General features: G+C 37.8%; 1 protein-coding gene across 1 annotated transcript; it reads right to left on the bottom strand.

The window, feature by feature from the left end:
* Window positions 1–380: 380 nt before the first annotated feature.
* LOC114362673 (uncharacterized) lies at window positions 381–2,631 on the bottom strand. The gene is made up of 2 exons (XM_028318144.1): window positions 1,744–2,631; window positions 381–631 (listed from the first exon to the last, which is right to left on the bottom strand). Exon 1 carries the CDS (start codon window positions 2,491–2,493, stop codon window positions 1,759–1,761), a length of 735 nt encoding a protein of 244 aa, XP_028173945.1. The 5' UTR covers window positions 2,494–2,631; the 3' UTR covers window positions 381–631; window positions 1,744–1,758.
* Window positions 2,632–19,855: the final 17,224 nt, after the last annotated feature.

Raw genomic sequence — 19,855 nt, 5'->3', positions numbered from 1 at the left:
AGTAGAGTGGAAGCTGTCATCATTCACTGAACAAGAGGAGAAGGAGTGAAAGTGGTCAGATTGTTGGCTATCATTCGCATCGATTGCATTCATATTTGGTACAAAAATATAAAAATAAACAAATAAATAATTAAATTATAAGTAAAATTACACGTAAGGTTAAACCACAAGTTAGTGCTTGAGAATACACCAACCTGTACCTCAACCCACCAGCAGTCTGAAAGAGATGCCTTTACAAAGAAGAATGAAGATGAAAGAGAAAAGGAAAAAAGAAAAAAAAAACAATAAAATTAATAAAATTAAATATTTTGACACATTGTGTGAATCGGAACGTTACACATTGACAGTGACAATCGATCGTTCAAATAATATCAGTCAGCTGTCAAGCTGTCATACATGCGTCGTACAAAAGACCGGTTTAGATTTCAACCAGAAAAGTGACATTTTTATTTATTAAAAAGCAAAGAAGTGAGGTAAAACGTAAAGTAGAAAGCCGTTACAAGATTAGTGAAAATCGTTACTTACTCGAGATATTAATATGAGGGTAAAAAACGTACATAAAAGAAAACAACAGCGAAGTATGTGGACGATGAATCAAAACAAACATGCAAGCAAACCTAGGCAAGGGACATAAGGCCTCAGCCTCGAACTTAGCGGGCAGCGGGGCGGCGGCGGCGGCGGCGCGGGAGCGGGGCGGGCAACGCAGACCCGTTCTCGAAACCAGCGGGCAGCTCGCGCGGCGCTTTAGCGGCGAAGTGTTGTATTCGGGGTTTGTATTGNCAGCATATTAGGGTAGTGTGCTGGAATGCTTTGTGCATTAATGTGGACAACATTAAAATTTTTTGGCACATCCGAAAACGCAGTGTGGAGTACATCAGAGAGAGGCAGTAAAGTAGAGTGGAAGCTGTCATCATTCACTGAACAAGAGGAGAAAGAGTGAAAGTGATCAGATTGTTGGCTATCATTCGCATCGATTGCATTCATATAGGGTATCAATTAGTGCTTGAAACACACCAACCTGTACCTCAACCCACCAGCAGTCTGAAAGAGATGCCTTTACAAAGAAGAACGAGGATGAAAGAGAAAAAGAGAAGAAAAAAAAAAAGACAATAAAATTAAATATTTTTGACACATTAGAATGTGAATCGGAACGTTATTAAATTGACAGTGACAATCGATCGTTCAAATAATAGTCGTCAGTCAGCTGTCAAGCTGTCATACATGCGTCGTACAAAAGACCGGTTTTTATTTCAACCAGAAAAGTGACATTTATATTTAAAGCAAAGAAGTGAGGTAAAAAACGTAAAGTACAAAGCCGTTACAAAAATTAGGCTAGTCAAAATTGGATATTAATATGAGGGTAAAAATCGTACATAAAAACAAACAACAGCGAAGTATGTGGACAATGAATCTAAAACAAACATGCAGGCAAACCTAAGGCATGGGACATTATGATTGACATGGATTATTTCCTACGTTTGGTCCTGGCGTTGGCTGCATCCCGAACCTGCGTCGCGCCGGCGAGCACCCCTGTGCTCGGAGCCTGGGGGGCTGTTGATGCGGACGCTGGGATAACCCTGTCCAACTCCCCCAGCGTCGTGACGCGGTGCTGTGCGCCATCCGCTGCCACGATGACAATGGTGCCGCTCCGGGTCCAACACTTTGAGATACCGACACGCTTCCGGGCCTCCATGAATGTATCGTGTCGTNGCCCCGCTGCCCGCTAAGTTCGAGGCTGAGGCCTTATAATTGATATGATTATTTCCTACGTTTGGTCCTGGCGTTGGCTGCATCCCGGGCCTGCGTCGCGCCGGCGAGCACCCCTGCGTTCGGGGCCTGGGGGGCTGTTGATGCGGACGCCGGGATAACCCTGTCCAACTCCCCCAGCGTCGTGATGCGGTGCTGTGCGCCATCCGCTGCCACGATGACAATGGTGCCGCTCCGGGTCCAGCACTTTGAGATACCGACACGCTTCCGGGCCTCCATGAATGTATCGTGTCGCGACTTGGTCAGGAACTCTGAGATTGTGATCCCGGTGCCCTTCAGAGCTGTCTTGGCAAACCATACCCTGTCCCTGTCGGCCACATCCCGAAATCTGACCAGCATGGGCCTGGTCTTGTTCTTGGTCATCTTGCCCATGCGACGACAGCCACTCATGGCGTTGTTAGGTAGCGTAAGATGTAAGCGCTCACCGACAAGTTTTGCCACCAATGCTGAAGGCTCCTCACCCTGCACCTCAGGAACCCCATGCAGCAACAAAATCTTGCGCCGACCACACATCTCCAATCTATCACACTCCCGCTGGATGAGGTCGGTCTGTTGCTGCAGATTGGATAGCGAAGCCAGAGTGAATTTCTTGAACGCCGCAAACTCCGCTGCCAAGGCTGCCACCGTGGTTGATGGAGTAGCCTGCTGCAGGCTCTTCTGGAAGTCTGCCATCTGAGTTGCAAATGAAGTTTGCATGTCGACAATAGCCTGTTGCAGTGACTCCATAGTTACAGTGTTGTTAGTGGTCTTGTGTACTCAGGAACTGAAGGATTTATCAACGTGGATTTGCTGGTAGGTATATTCGGTTGTATCAACACATATAGACTGTATTTACTTTATAAATAAAATAAATATTAATTAATTTGAACAGAGCCAAAAATTTACGTCTTTCCGGTTTCGCGCCTACCCGCGATTTTGTTATTTATAATATAACTTCATTTTTTTCTTTTATTTAAGCTTATAATCATGTTAAGGTTTTTAGAAGCTTTGTTAAAATGGCTGTGAAATAATAAAAATAATAAATAATATTTTAATTTCATTCATCGATTAAATAAAACGATCAGGAATGGGTGCATTAGGTATGTGTATCGGAAGTGTCGCAACACTCATACGTACGTAACCTAACACGCAGCGAAATATGTGTGCATGCGGTCCTAAATGATGATGATGCATTTTACACTAACTACTTATAAATAATTAATTATTTAAAACTAACTGTTCCCACGGCTCCGCCCGCATTGTTATTATAAGCTCCTTTAAATATATATTTTCTTCTGGATGAAAGGGATTTTTATCTTTTTCTGTAGTCCTACTAATTTTGTATACACGTTATACAAAATTTGATAAAGATTAGTTGTGTAAGTATGACGAAAAAGCTTAACAAACGAACCAATAAACAAACACACTTTGTATTTCTAAATAATGTAGTTAGGATTTCCATCGATAATAATGCTTGTTTACCTACACGTTTTAATACTTAGTTTATAAAATGTTTAAGAGCGTTGTAGCAAAAAGTTGGCGTTCGAATTTTAGGTTTTTATTGCTTGACGTCGCGTAGTGAGTGCGCAAACTGCATTTATCTGTACAATTTCAACGCTGCGTCGACTAAACGATCTTAATCCGTACTTGTATCGTACCTAAGACAGTACATCATACATAATAATAAAGAAATAATTAGACATGCCACGAATATTCGGCTACTATTCGGTATTCGGCCTATTCGGCCACTTTGTTTGGTATTCGGTATTCGGCCGAATAATAGGTACTATTCGGCCGAATACCGAATACCAAATCATTGAAAAAAAAGACACATCATATTAATCAAGATTTGTCTTTATTATCAAATTACAATACTTTAATAAGTAAAATTAATCAGCGGTAAGTTGTGATGGATGAAAACAAGCTTTTCAGCATTTTGACGGTAGCAATTCATTATCTTCAAGAAACGATTACGCTTTTCATCATAAATGATACCAGCTTCAGAAAACAACCTCTCACTATACACGCTACTCCCGGGAGAAGAAAGATAAACTTTAGAAAATTTCGAGAGGTTTGGGTATTGTTTTTCATTAGCTGACCACTTGTAGTAGCCTNTTTAAACAGAGGCAAAAATTTACGTCTTTTCAGTATATAAGATACCACTATAGCGAAATAAATTTGATTTGAATTAGAACAGAGCCAGGATATTTAAAGTGCGCGGTGTTTCCGGACGGATACGACCTGCAAGCTTTCAAGAAGAGAGCGTATCTTCACCTTATAGGCCGGCAACGTACCTGTAACGCCCCTGGGACTACGGGTGTCTATGGGCGACGGTAATCACTTTACCATCAGGTGATTCATTTGCTCGTTTGCCTCCTGTCACATAAAAAAAGTGTCACGTACACTGTAAGATAAAACAAACATGACATAACCTTCACTGGATACACAAGAGTTGCAGCGGTGGAAATGGAAGGTGGGAATAGTCCCATTTCAGATAGAATGCGTTCTATGGTGTTCTTGGGAAAGACACGTCCGACTGTAGACTTCTGAAGAGGATGATGAAGGTTAATTTACACAATATATCTACCCACGTAAAATTGACAGCTTCCGATCTTAGCTCATAGCCTATTTCAGGCCAATCATCATCTCTTAAGCTGACGTACCCTTATTTTTATCAGAGCACATATAAAATAATAAATCATTATATTTCTTTACCTTGAGCTTTTCATTAAGTTCTGCGTGTGCATTTGCTTCCCCTTTATAATCGCAGTCATAAAGACACCACGAACTTATAAATAGCTAAAACTAAACCACCACTGCAGTTAACGGTATAGTTCTCAAGTTTTCAAAACACGATATCGTGTAATAGTGGTATTGTTTAATAAATTCAAAGTTAGGTTCAAAACTGAGCGTGCGCCTATACCGCATATTGTAACCTCACTTTTGTAAGTAAGGCTTAGACCACACTTAGAAAAGACTTTTATCTATACTCGACGCAAAGATTCGTGGCCGGCAGGGCCATAAGTATTTTTTGAAATAGAAATGCACACTCGCCATCATTTTATTAATTATTACATATTATTAACAACGCTATGCCTGCCTCTGTGTGACGGCACCCTTAACCAGTGTGAGTGCGAGAGAAAACGAGATATGCACTGTCTTATTACCTTACTAGCTGACCCGGCGAACTTTGTTCCGCCTTAATGGCAATAAATAACGGGATAAAAAGTATCCTATGTCCTTCTCCTGGCTCTAAACTACCTCCCTGACAATTTTCAGCTAAATCGGTTCAGCCGTTCTTGAGTTATAAGCGAAGTAACTAACACGACTTTCTTTTATATATATAGATTATTACACCGCCTGCCACGAGTCTGCGCCGAGTATAAAGTAAGTAAGTAAATCTACAATAAAATATGCCGGACTAATTTAATGTGCGCTGTGACAAAATAAAGGAGAAATGGATTAGGAAAAAAATACTACATATTTGTGTCTATTCCCTGTTTTAAATAAAATATGTAACACACTAATTACAATTACAATCAATGGCATTGAAAATATTATAGTTGGTAGCCTATACCTTTATGTGGGGGTTAATTTAAGCCTCCATATCCTGATGGGACCACAATATAAAGAAGTTAAAACTGCACTGAATATACCAAAACCCTGTGTTTGACGTGGCACAACCGCATCCAATACCCGCGGTGTCGGTCGGGGATTATATCACTTGCATTAATTTCATTCAATTTGAAACACCTGCGGTCGCCCGCAAGCAGACGAGTTGCTGGGAGTGGTTTAAGTACGGGCTTATCAGATATTAATTTATGACATTTTATAGTAAAAATCTGTATTTAATAACCACCGAATTGATTAAGATGAAATAAGTAAAAAGTTTTAGACCCAAGGAAAAGTCTAGGATATTTTATTGGTTTTCTGAAGCGTGATAGCCCATATTCCACCAGCCTACACTAAACGTTTCGATAATTATTTTATAATGCGAATAGTAGGGACTGGAAGTCGCTGCCTGCTGCTGTCTTTCCTGAACACTATAATCCGGGCCTTTTCAAGGCGAGAGTGAATATGCACTTTCAGGATAGATATTTTATGTATCATTTTAGACTGCATCTCACTTAACACCAGGTGCGATTACGGTCTAATACCTGCCTTGTCATGCATACAAAATCGTCCTCAGCAAACAAGTCAGTGATCTAGAAATAAATCATAATTTTGACATAACGATAGCTCACATAGGTATCGTTCGCAATATTATGATGGTAGTTGGCAATAGTAAGTCCAAAAACACATCTCAAGATCCTAATTTGGAATTTACAGCTATTTGAATAAATCTAATCCGTGTGGTTGAACCTTTAAGCCCGCATATGAGATAACTTACCATGTGTGCCTACCACGCCTACCGCATGCTTAAAAAGTTGTGTAATTTTAAACTGTTCAACCTAAATTCTGATTTAGTGCAATGCTCCTGAGAATTATTTGAAGCATTTGATCACAATAGGTACATAAAATATTAAGGCCGGGTAACAGTGAAAATGGCGAAAATGAGGTTTTCATTTTTCATTTTTGAGGTACTAAACAGTAAAATAAAAGGCTAAGATTTTTTTTGGGCATAGTTGAGGATATTTTCTAGGGCTATTAACGGATGGAAACACGATTTGATGAAGTTGACTCGATAGAATAAATTCCCAAAGTTACCTCTATTCGTTTTCTAATAATGGTTTTATTTTTAAAATAAACGATTTGAGANTCAATCGCATCGAGGTTCTTTATTTTTGGTATTTCGTAGTAATCGCATCACTACTCTAAGAGATTCGTATTTGACCTCAATCGCATCGAGGTTCTTTATTACGATTTTGGTATTTCGGTAGTAATCGCATCACTACTCTTAGGAAATACATAGCTTAATAGCATTAAGGTAAGATTCCATGAACACGGTATGAACTTCATCACAGCACAACTCACATCATATTACGTACCTATGTACGAGCACAGATTGAACATAGTCGAAAACATTTTGCCATTCCTTTTACAGTTGGGTAAAAACAAAATAATTGTTTTGAATATTCCCCAAACTTATCTGCCTCTCAGTCGGTACACTCTTGCCAGAGTCAGAGTGGTCGTAGTCATCATTGTGATTCACGATGAGTGATGTTTTTTGCAATACGGCGCGATTCCTCGCAGACTGCAGCTTGCCAGGCACTTTCGGTTTAAAGAATCTTTATTCTCATAAGAACAGGGTAGTTCACTTACATGAGATTATAATAATTTACAACAATTGTCTTGTGACGAAGCATGCGCAAAGCCCACAAACAAAAAATAATGTAGGTATGTTACGCACGCCTAATCTATGAAGATCGCTGCATCGACGCTGACCCAGTTTACCCAAATCAAGATTGCACATTGCACTATGGACCGCGCGGAGCAGCATCAGCAAAACGCGTCTCTCTTGACAACAGCATCAGCAAAATGCGCCTCTCATGACGACAGCGGCGACGTTTAATTAATTTTACCAATTTTTTTATTTATTTATTTTATTTTAATTATTTTATTTGTTTAACAATGTTTCAACAGCATTAAATCCCAACTAATATTATAAATGCGAAAGTAACTCTGTCTGTCTGTCTGTCTGTCTGTTACGCTTTCCCGCTTAAACCTCGCAACCGATTTTGATGAAATTTGGCATAGAGATAGTTTGAGTCCCGGGAAAGAACATAGGATAGTTTTTATCCCGGTTTTTGAAACAGGGACGCGCGCGATAAAGTTTTTCTGTGACAGACAAAATTCCACGCGGGCGAAGCCGCGGGCGGAAAGCTAGTTGTACATAAATGTGCAGGAAGATACAACTTGAACATAAGCCAATTAAAGAAACATATTCTATTACTAAAACATTTTTAAATAAGTTAATAAGTTTATAATCATATTTGTTTCACACTTCGAGACGGTATCACTAGCTTACCTAATTTTACTTTTATTGTAATTTCTTTCTTTTAAATTAAATTTAATTAAATAAAGTTTGCTTTTTCTTGGAACCTCCGGTTGCAGCTAACGAAATTGGCGCAGTCGGCAGGATATTCGCGGTTAGGCCCGGGTCGCGTATGAAGATTTCCGTTCACCGAGCCCTCCGAGTGGCTATCAAGTCGCGCTTCGAATATCCGAACCTACGGGAGCTACAGTCCAGAGGTGAATCAAGCCATCGATTCGTCCAGAAGAAAGCAATGCTGTAAGTCCTTGAATCTTTCAAGTCCTCTGCAAGAAAGGATTTTTTCCTGGCGGCTTGGTGACTGGAATTGAACCGCCACCGGTGCAGACGGAGACGATGGTGAATTGTCTGCACGTGGAAAAGAGGTTGTCCGGCTTGCAGAAATTTATATAAGTTACCGTTCCTTGTGTGAAATTAGAAAATGTAAATAAAACAGCTCCCTCTCAATTGACACACTGCCGTAAACTTAATGCAGTCACTAAAGGTGATGCTTACGCTATCCCGTACATACCTCAAATTTTAGACAGCCTTAGAAATGCTAAGTACATCAGTTCTGTGGATTTTAAATCTAGTTTCTGGCAAATTAAATTAGACGAACAGTCACAAGAGAAAACTAGTTTCACTGTTCCAGGGAGAGGCTTGTTCAAATTTAAGGTAATGCCATTTGGTCTTTGCGGAGCACCTGCTCGTCAGCAAAGATTGATGGACATGTTGTTCGGAACGCCTTTTTGTAGTGACATAACTAAAGGAATGATCTTTTGTTACGTTGATGACGTCATAATAGTTGCAGAGGACTTCAATACGCACTTATTATTACTACAGCGACTGCACCAACGTATCCAAAGTGCAAATTTGACGATTAACTTCGAAAAAAGTAAATTTTTTAGACAGTCGCTGAAATATTTAGGGTACATCGTTGATGAGTATGGTTTGAGGACAGACCCAGACAAAGTGCGTGCAATTCTTGATTTCCCGGTACCAAAAACTTCGAAAGAGGTTAAAATGTTTATTGGCACTTGTTCTTGGTACCGTCGGTTCATCCGGAATTTTGCATCCATTGCTGCGCCTTTGAATGCCCTCACCAGTACTAAGACTAAATTTTTGTGGAACCCAGCTGCACAAGAGGCTTTTGAATCTTTAAAAAATTGTTTGGTCTCTGCTCCAGTTTTAGCATGCCCAGATTTTGAGAAGCCCTTTTCTGTTCATTGCGATGCGTCAAGTTACGGCATAGGTGGTATGCTAACCCAGACAGTAGACGGGAATGACCATCCTATTGCATATACAGTGTGAGTCACGTTAAAGTGTACATATGAAAATATTATATTCTTTGCTTAATTTTATCGACAGAAAACATATTAAAATATTTTTTAAAAATTTATTTAATTTTTTATGGAATATTTAAAAAAATTGTTCCCTACTGTGACCCCCGGGTAAACAAAACCTCGTATTTTTTTTTCTAATTGATTTATAACAATGAAACAACTTTAGTAATGATGCCTAATAATTAGGCGACTCGTTAAAATTAAAATCCATGAAAAAACTGCTCTCAATCGAGAATCAAAACGTATTATTTACCAAAATTTTGATTTTTTTTATCGTTTTTTTTCACTAATCTTAAAATTTCTTAATAAAACCTCCTATTTACCTACATTTTTTATTATTTTAAATTATTCTACATCGTATTAGCTATCGAATGGTAAAAATTGCAAGCTTGTAACTCAATTGCAACACTTCATATTAATTGTTTTAAAAAGGGTCTTTTTGTGTTTCGTTACTTTCGCTCGCTATCACACCATCATTTCATGATTTCAAAAATTATTGCTAACATTTTAAGATTTATAGCGATTTTAGGAACTACTAATGAAACAAAATAATGTATTTAAAATAATTTATTTAAAATAATTTATTACTGTTATCAAATTTAATGCATCAGATGTTCAAAATGTCCTCCTCGCTGTTGTAGGCACAACGTCGAGCGCAGCAAAATTTGGTTTGTCGCTCTGCTTATCATGACAGGATCGTTTCGGAGGTCATTTGCACAATTAATAATGCGGTCACGTAAGTATTCTTCGTTAGTTAAAGGTGTCCTGTAGACGCGCTGCTTCATTGCCCCCCATAAAAAATAATCGAGAGGCGTCAGATCAGGGGAGCGCGCAGGCCACCATACAGGGCCTTGCCGGCTGATCCATTTGTTGGGATAATGTTCGTCTAGAAAAGATCGAACACTTCTTGCATAATGGGCCGGACATCCGTCCATCTGAAGGTACATACCTCGGCGTGAAGCCAGAGGTACGTCCACCAACAGTTCAGGGAGGTCAATCAGAAGGTTTAGAAAACGTTCACCAGTCAACGTTCCCGGCAATATGACTGGTCCAATCAACCTATCATCGATAAGACCAACCCAAACATTTACAGAAAACCTCACTTGGAATGTGGATGACCGTTTTAATTTTGGATTTTCTCCTTTGGCGCACCACTTGTGCAGATTTCGGCAATTGGTTATACCGTCTCTGGTAAAAGTAGATTCGTCCATCCATAGAATAGTTTTAGGAAAATTTGGGTTATCTCTAATTTTTCTTAATATCCAGGCGGATATCACGCACCTTGGCCGATAGTCTATGTCGTCATGAAGATGCTGCACCCTTTGGTAATGGTAAGGATGCAGCCCTTCTTTTTTTAAAATGCGCCACACCGATTTTTGCGAAATTTCATGACGCAGAGCCAGACGTCTTGTACTTAGCGTTGGATCAGCATACAAATCCCTCAGCACAGCTTGTTCAATAGCCACATTAATAATAACTCGAGGTTGCTCGCGACGATTTATACTTGATTCAAGTCCAATAAGAGTAAATCTTCTGTGAACTTCTTGGAAGTTGCGGGCAGAAGGCATGGGTTGCCTCCGAGGAAACGCAGCCCTGTAGGCCGCGAGTGCCGCTCTCGCACTTCCTTGTCCAACTCCATAGTAAAAATGAATATCGGCAATGTGTGCCGGGGGGAATTCACTTAAACGTGGCATATGCTTTTGATAATGAAAAAAAAACTATCAAACATTAATACCGGTGTCTATTATTTTCCAGGCTACTTTAAGAATCAAAGATGGCGCCTCCGCTGCTATTCAATTATTTCCCGCCTTTTTAACTTTAACATAATTTCAATAACAATTACTATTTAACAAATACTAAAATTCCTAATTTAATTAATAGTATGAAATTATATCATTTCATTACTTTATTAAATTGTTATTTACAAGAAATTAATTAAAAGTATGTGTTTTCACCATTAAGTCCACAGACTAGAAAAAATCGTACATAGTTATGTTTTTTTTAATGCAAAGACATTTCTNCGCTGTTTTCGGCGAAGAATTGCGCGCGCAGATTTTGACAGCGCGAAATACCTACTTTAGAAGAAATACCAAGCCTTAACTAACTAGCGACCCACCCCGGCTTTGCACCGGCGTTAAGTAATACGTATAATATTCCTCTTAAATCGCTCTATCTACTCGTATTAAAATAAATCGAATCAAAATCCGTTGCATAGTTATAAAGATGTAAGTATGTCTTGTATATGTAACCGTGAAATTGTGAATTCCGTCAGATTATAATCTGACGTAGTTAAATTACAATCCAACCTAACCTAACCCACTGGTAGTTTACAATCTAACGCGTTATATTGTAAACTGACAGAGTTCACAATTTCACGTTGACATATACACAGGTCAGGGACAGACAGCGGAAAGCGACTTTGTTACTATGTATAGTTAAGGTCTGAAAATTTTATTTAAAGGGTAAACTTGGGTGGAAACACGAATGTGTACCTACTTATTAATTATAATAATATGCATAAAGAAATTGTGCGTTTCAATTTCACTTATTTACCGTTTTTCTACATAAAAACAGGTGGCTCTAGTATAATTTTCCTGAATGTTGTACAATTCTGAGATTAATTAGGTAATACTCAATTCGTTTTCCGCCTTCGAATTCCCCAATCATACATTTTTAAAGGAATCCCTCCGAAATCTATCAGGAACTAAAAGTTACAAGGAAATAAGGGCAAGGCCGAAGTTTCAATTTGATTTGAATTGGAATTTATTTGATTTTCACTCGAAAATAAACTTGGCGGATTGATTCCGTTGCGGACCGAGTCCTGTCACGTACGCGGGTTTACGGTGTTTTTTGCAGGAGGTATCGATCGTTCATTCATTCATTCAAGAGTCCCCTCGGTTTTTGGATTCATTAGGTCTTTTAAAAGACTGACGCAAATTTTGTGTAACTATTTTGTGTAATTGTATCACCTGATGGTAACTGACACCAACCCGGGGGAGTTACAAGCGTATTACCGGCCTTTAAGGTACGGTAAGTACTATTGGCAATAGTGTTAACTACCCATTGCTGGTCATGTCTCCTTCTATCGCAAAGAATCACCATTTGATGAGAGCGAGAGCAAAAACGGAAATGGATAGTTAGCACTGTGGCCGATAGTACGCTCTCTTCTTGAAAGCTTCACACACACAGTTCACAATATTCGCTAGTTTCAACCTAGTGCCGTTCACAGATGGACAAAGGCTTCACCCAAGGATTTCCAGAGCGACCTTTACCAGTTAAGTAAAATAAGTCTTGTGTGAGGCTACACGATTAATTAAATTAAAAGATTTTAGCATTTCTTAAACTACAAATAAATAAAGTAGACTATCGTGAGAATCACAGAACTTTCGATAGGTTCGTTATAATATTAATGATGACCTTTTCGAATCATCTCCTGAAACATAATTTTTCCATTTGCGTATCATAAATCTAGTTATAAGAATCCGCCGAATTAGCCGGAGAATACAATTAAACTTTGTTAATTACAAAAGAGATTGAAGAATATGGAAGCTTTACCTAAGGCCCTGTGATGTAACTTCCGAACAAATTTAGTACTTTTAAGCCTCGGATACCTCACTTAAAAAGAATATTCAAGTTTGAATATTTACGGAGTTTAAAAGCACACAATCGATTTTTAATTAATATTTAAAGAGGAAGAACTTGGTTGTCTCATTGTGCAAATAATATTATTCATTCATTCATTCAGCCTCTGTAGTAAGACCAATAAAATTGTGTGTGTGAACGGCAAAATTATCCAGTTCAAAATCTAAATAACAAAACCAGCTATGATAATAGTAGTGACCTTGATATAACACCTGTTCCCATACTAATATATCCCAAAAATAGTTCTGTACCTGTAGAAACTAGGTACAGGTACTATTAATCGAACTTTTAATTCAATTCGGAAACAGTTTTAAACTTTCCGACAGTTGAACGATTTTCGCACACAAAATGGCCGAAAAGACTGGGAAGTGTATGACCGATTTTTAGAAATCTATTGAGAAAATTCTAATTACGATTACTTTAGCAATATCTATCTTTTGTTATTCAACTCTTTCACTGACTTCTTGTAGCATTACTTATTTTTAATCAACCAAAGTTTTACCTATAAAATTAGGACTATCACGATCTGGAGGGGTTCGATTCTCTTATGGGACACATATTTAGTTTTTTCCTACCAATTTGATCAGGACATTAGAACATCATCAATTTGATTGTCCAAAAAGAAACACGATTCCGTCATTCAGCGGAAAGAAGCCGGTTTTTGCCATTTCAGGCATCTTCATTCGTTTCAGTCGAATGACGTCCACTGCTGGACAAAGGCCTCCCCCAAGGATTTCCACATTTCCATTTCAGGAATCTTAGCAGCATAAAAGTCCGACATTACAGCCTCAGTTCTTCGAAATATTTTTTTTGCATTGATCTGCTATATCAAAAAATGAAATTCATTACGATTACGTTTATTTCAAACAATTTTCAAAACAAAATTTAAATTATATTGTTTGAAATGTTCCACAAATGGCAGCTGCCCAAGAACCATTTATGGCTCACTTGTGCAGGCTCTGCTTAATATTCCATCTCGGTCCGTGTCGATAAAAATATCATGAAAAGAAAACTCCTTGTAACGCACTCCGGGTTTCAATTCGGCATCCACGAATATTTGACGGTTCGTTTCGTGGACGCTACTTTGGAAGTAAGTGAGAGAAGCTGGCGAAATTAATTCCCGACCGGCAAATGGTTTTTGTTTGAGAAACGTCAATAGAAAATTTGATTTTTTTTTCCAGGAAATTAAAATGCTTGTTGCTCATTGGCAATGCCTTTTAGTGATGCACAAAAATGTTCCATTGTGATAAGTTGTATTTTTGTTGGTTTAAAATATTACATAGGTACCTATAAAAATGTGAACTAACTAGCATTTACCTATTTATTTTAAATAAACAACTTGAAAAAATCGAACTGCCTAAGGCGGGACTCGAACCAACCAATTCCATTTGTTTATTTAACCCGGCGTCAATGACGCTGGGTCATAATGACCCGAGGCATTTTCAAACGTTCATAATTTTTTTTTGCGTCCATTTTGTCGTTCGAGCGTTCGTATAGCTGGAGATAGAACCTCCCTAAATCCATTCCGTTAGTTAACGTATTGTGACTCCGCTTGCGTAGCGAGATACACAGGCTTCAAATTAAAACGGGTCATTATGACCCGGCGTCATCGGTGGCGCGGTGATTTTGTGACTTACTTTTATTCGCTTATTTTGTGTTTAGTGCTAGCTTATGTGGTTTTTTTTAAAGTTTTAGTCAAAATGTCTTTGTTAAATGACCCAGCAAGAATGTAGCGTTGCTAGAAGAGTCGAATTCCGAGATTGAAGAATTTCAGGCTGTAATAGCCAGAAGTTAGAAATGGCAACGAATGTGAAAAAGACGAAAGTAATGGGGACTCAGTTTTTAGATAATCTCGAACTTGCATTAGTACGACGCCAGCAAGTGCGTCATGCCACATTTACATGCCCAGGTCATTTGATTATATACTGCACCAGTTGCAGCAGTTCCATGGCTCTGAATGATGAAGTAGAAAATTGATCTCATTGTATCTGCATATAAAAAGTTGATTTTATCTCTTTTTCACTATATAACATTGTTGATTCCCATTTATACTAAAAATGTTTACCAAAAACAAAAAATATAGACTCAAATGTATTTCTATACGTGATTTTTTCATGTTTTGCTTAAAAATTCATAAAAAAATATTTATTTCATGTATTCGTTTTATTTTTGTTTTATTAGCTCAGTAAAGAACCCTTTATACATAGACAGTAATCAAAATTAAGATTACTTGTACAATTTCCTGAAAAATGATCGATGAAATGTGGGTCAATATGACCCGGGGTCATCGTCTTTGCAATTATTTTCACGTCATTGGCGCCGGGTTAAAATTTAGTTTGAGAAGCGACTCAATTCGCAATAAATTTTAATGACGATTTACCTAGTTAACCTAATGAAATGTTATTTGCGAAAAAATACTGACTGATAGCCTGTATTTTTAAAGAACGTTTTTCCTTGAAGACTGCAATGCTGTGATCAGCAGAAAACAACGTTGATGGCAGGTTATTAACCGAATTACAAAATGGTAGGAAATTCGTGGAAACCGCTCCGTGGTTGATCGCCACTCATCAGGATGATGAAGATGAAATTTCATTTGACTGGACGAAAACGCGTTAATGGCAAATGTTTGGGTCCCCTACAAAGCATTGTTGTGGCTAATGCCAAATTTAGTTTAAAACTTTGACATTAGTTGAGCAAAATACTTCGGACAGCCATGTCTCTCTAAAGGTACAGTTACACATGCTCATAAAATGTCATGCTTAAAACATGAAGCATGCTCGAAGAACTACTTAGATAATATCGTGCCCTTTGTGACCAAACAGCTGCACGCAGGAAGATTTAATGAATGCTTCAGACAACGCCATACCTTTTACACAGTTTTGAGCTGACACTGTGTAGATTTGTTGTCGACGCGACAAGAAGAAGAAGCATGCTTATTATTAGCAAATATTTCGACACAAAATATTTCTACATAGCAATTGCTTAATAGTGGCATGCTTTTAATTCGTACCAGTAATGAGCATGTGTAACTGTACCTTTACTATAAATTCAAATCACTGCGAATACATCTGTGCAAACTTCTTTTCACTTGACCAGGTGGTTCCGTGATGGTAATTCTCGTAAAAAATCACCTCAACCATAAAGAAGATTTCCCCCTGAGTGCTATTTAAATGAATATTCAGGGTTCGGTGCGCGAAACTTCGAAGTCCCTTAGTTCGAAGAAAACTCATCAGTTGCGGGCCCTATAGGTGATTTGTTTCAACTTTGTTCCCCGAAGAGCTAGGATGTAGGAAAAAGAGGGTCTTGGAATACCTACGCGTTCTAGTTAACCTATTGAGTTCTTTGCATTTTTTTAAATAGAATGCCAACAGGCGTCGATTTATTTATCCTAAGTTAGTGGATATTAATCGATTGTTTGGCACATCTTTACATAAGATTTTAGTTTGTATTTGGAACTTTCACTGTATACTAGCATAGGGGCTTATTACAAAAAGTTAAACTCCCGTTGAACCCCTTGTTTAAATTTTAAACTAATTGACATTTCCATAATAAATGTTCTACGTGTGTTTCATTTTTTTTTGTAATATTATGGCCGAAAGTGTTTTGTTTCAGGCCGAATTGAAGTCTCATCCTTTTGTTGAAGTTAATTAAAAATATGTTAGTTGAGCAGAGATAATTTAAATTGACTGCCTTTTTACTTTCATTGTAGATCGTAAATACTTTCTTAATATTTTTAGTTAAGGATTTAATTAAGAAGCACCATATCCAAAAAGACCTTTCTTTCTTAGTTCTGATTCCCAGTTAACACGGCTAATTAGTTAAGTCTGGGACCTCTTTACAGTCTGGAAGGGACAGGCTGGTAAAAACTTAAAAGTGGTAACTTAGATCACTACCCTCAACAGTATTTTTAGAGTTCCTCTGAAAAAATTGAGACTTATTTTGTCATACGGCCCACTGAAAACTAGCGTCATGGCCTTTGACATCGTGGCTTTCGTCACTATGACTTATGACATAGGTACCTACCTAACATTGGACGTTTTTCTTCTTTGAGCCAAAGAACACGATGCGTTGCGGTGGCGGTGCGATTTAACCACTAAAAGCTTTTTACCACGGATACATCCCGTTTTTTGCAGGATCCTGTTTGATTAGTAGTATTCGTGTTTTAATATAAACCTTCACACGAACGCCTCGTTTGCAGTGTCCCACAAATGACCAATCCGTTTGAATTTGTAATTCGAATTTCAATAACACTGTGTTCACATGACAGTTCATTTTTGCAGGCTGCATTACTGAATCCGGCAAAACGAGCCCTTAAGCCATTGTTAGCCATGTAAGTACATCCTATCGATTTGGCAGTAGTTTAATGTTATCTGTAGTACTTAAAAATGTTTTTCACAAGTAAGCAATTTCAAGGGTTTTATTCTTAATCCACCGCTCGTTAAAGCTTTTAAGATCAGGTTCATTACGTAATTAGTTGAAATTTCCGAGGAAATCTCCGAACAGTGTTCATGAAATATAAATTACCCTTTTAAAAGGCTAATTAAAATATGATTATGCGCTTATTAACGTGTCAAAGACAATTTCCATGAGGAGACAGGTAGGCTTAACGTGATTAAAAAGTTAATTAGTAAGTGATCTTGTGATCATGCAGGTAAACGGTTTTTGAAACCTACAATTTTTATACCAATTTATGTGTCCGATTATCAAATTGAGTTTTTAAGAAAATCTTTAACTTTTAGTGCCACATTTCACATGTATTTTATTTTTTTACGAGTAGATACACAAAACATTACTAATGAATAAAGCATGTACATGTTTTATACGTTACGTATATGTTTCTTTCTTTCTGTCTTCCACCTTTCTAGTTACCGAACTGCGCATTGCCGGCTAACTCCATTCCTCCTCTGTTATTCCCCAACTGTCAGTTTTGTCTCTTACAAGTCTTACAACCGAGCTAACTGCGCATCACGCTGGAATGCGACTCTCCCTCGAACTCCCTCGGGTCGTACAAGTAAGCCTAGGATGCGCGCCGCGTTATGCGTTTACCACGCCATTTCATCGATTTTACGCGATAGGATTTTAGACGTCAAATTAATGTTGAGGTCTAATACGAGTATCAAGGAAGATTCTATCACAGTGCGTATCCTAGCCTGGCTAGACTTGCTATTACCTAAACGATTATACATTCCAGTGGTTTACCTTCCATTCGTGTACAGTCGTGAGTCCCCCATTGTAGACCCGCACGGGCCTGTAGCTTCAAATCGCCTCGTTAGAACTTCGTCGAGTGCTCGTTAGAGAATTTGCATATGGAGGACACGTCGCTTTGCTTACGGTTGCGAGGCAAAAATTATGCTGCTATGGTTTTGGGCACATGAGTGGGTCAGGTGAAAATGTTCGGAATCCATCCTCTATAAATTAAAGCTAAAGATTTTAAAAATCTTTAGTTACATAAAACGATAGTAAATAAAAGTTTAATTGTTCGCATTTCATGTAGTGTGTTGCCAACCTTAAAGTTAGCTTTTGTCAATAGGGTTATCCAATAAATTAAATAAAATTGCTTTATGGACTATGCCAAAACATGCTCAAAGGTACGCGTATATATCGACGGGTCCCAAGAACAAAGTCGTATCTTCAAAGTTGTCTAGTTGCAGTAGGAAGCATTAAAGTTACGCATGTGAATTACGTATCAGAACATCATAATTTGAAGTAAATTATAGTAAAAAGTATTTGTTTCTTTTGTTTACTTGTTTTTGCTGTGTAGTGTTTTGTTTTAAATATGTATTTTATTTAAAATTGATTCTTATGTAACAGTAAGACTTTGTTTTCTGGAATATTATATTATAAACTCAGACTTAACTACATATGCGACTTTGTTTTATGGAATCTTTATAGTCACAAAAAGTAGTATGTGTACAAGAGACTATGTACTTTTTTTTTTTTTTTTTTTTTTTTATTGGCTCGCACGGCTTGTGCATTTGCCACGACAAAGGTAGGGAAACGAAAATGTAGGAAATATCGGAATTTCGGAAAAAAAGAAAGGATAGGATCAATATAGGTAGGTAGGTAGATGTAATAAGATATTAAAAATATTATAATATAAAATATATATATGAGGTACAAAAACTAAACCTTTATATCATTTTTAGATAGGAATAAGGAGATACATTTATAAATATCTTGATCGTTTGTGCATAAAAGGGTATTAATACAAGTGGGAAAAGGGACACGGAGGGTTAACAATGAGGACATAAAAAATGAGCGATCATACTTCGGACAGGAAAACAGGATATGATTAATATCACCTACTTCAGAGCCACAATCGCATAAATTACTATCAATTATTTTAAGTCTAGCTAAATGAGCTGGTGTACANCGTTTGAAGTAGTATCACAACAATCATTTTTTCCATTTGTAGCGGTAAATCTAAAATTATTTTCTTTCTTGATTATGCAGACATCGTAAAACATATACTGTGACACTAAATTTACACTTTTTATCATTAATATGACTCAGAATAAAGAAATAGTTTTAACCTCCAAAATCGACCGTCACTGCGGAGTACAAACTCGTGTCTGATTGTTCGTCGGAATATATTTCAGATAAGGTGATGTTCAATTAGTTATTTCATAAAGTAAAAATGATATTTAAAAAATAATTACACATATATATAGCTACTGTGATACTTATTACATTTGATCAAAAAACTATAATTCGTCTTATAGTAACATACGTGTTCGTTCTACGGACCCGTCGATATCATTTCATCCACAAAGACGCGCCCCACAAATTTTTGGTTGAGGGAAGCGCGGGGTGCGGGGAATTTGATCCCAGCAATCCGAGCGTCATTATTGTAGAGTGCGTGTGCACTCATGGATAATTTGGCGTGTACCGATAACACTCAAACATTAGAGGAAGAATGGTGGGGCCTCGTCTTGGTGGATGAAACGATCTATACACATCTCTTCCTCTTTGCCGTTTTCTATTCCCATGCCTGTCATGTCATAATAAAGACCCATTGAAATCCCTCAGTCGTCAAACGGTTGGAACTTCGAATCCTCTGTTGAAAAAGCTTTAGAAACTTTAAATTCTCTTTGCTGTTCTGAACCGTCAACGAATCCGACGCGACGTCTGTCAACCGTGACCACCCATCGAT

The sequence above is a fragment of the Ostrinia furnacalis genome, unplaced genomic scaffold, assembly GCF_004193835.3.
Source record: "Ostrinia furnacalis isolate ACB-3 unplaced genomic scaffold, ASM419383v2 OfSCF6681, whole genome shotgun sequence".
Taxonomy (NCBI): domain Eukaryota; kingdom Metazoa; phylum Arthropoda; class Insecta; order Lepidoptera; family Crambidae; genus Ostrinia; species Ostrinia furnacalis.
The sequence above is the reverse complement of the archived record's forward strand: the minus strand, read 5'-3'. Positions and strand labels throughout refer to the sequence as shown.

Bases quoted from the DNA above. Each gene is read 5' to 3' on its own strand.
- LOC114362673 (XM_028318144.1), bottom strand. From the start codon at position 2,493: ATGGAGTCACTGCAACAGGCTATTGTCGACATGCAAACTTCATTTGCA.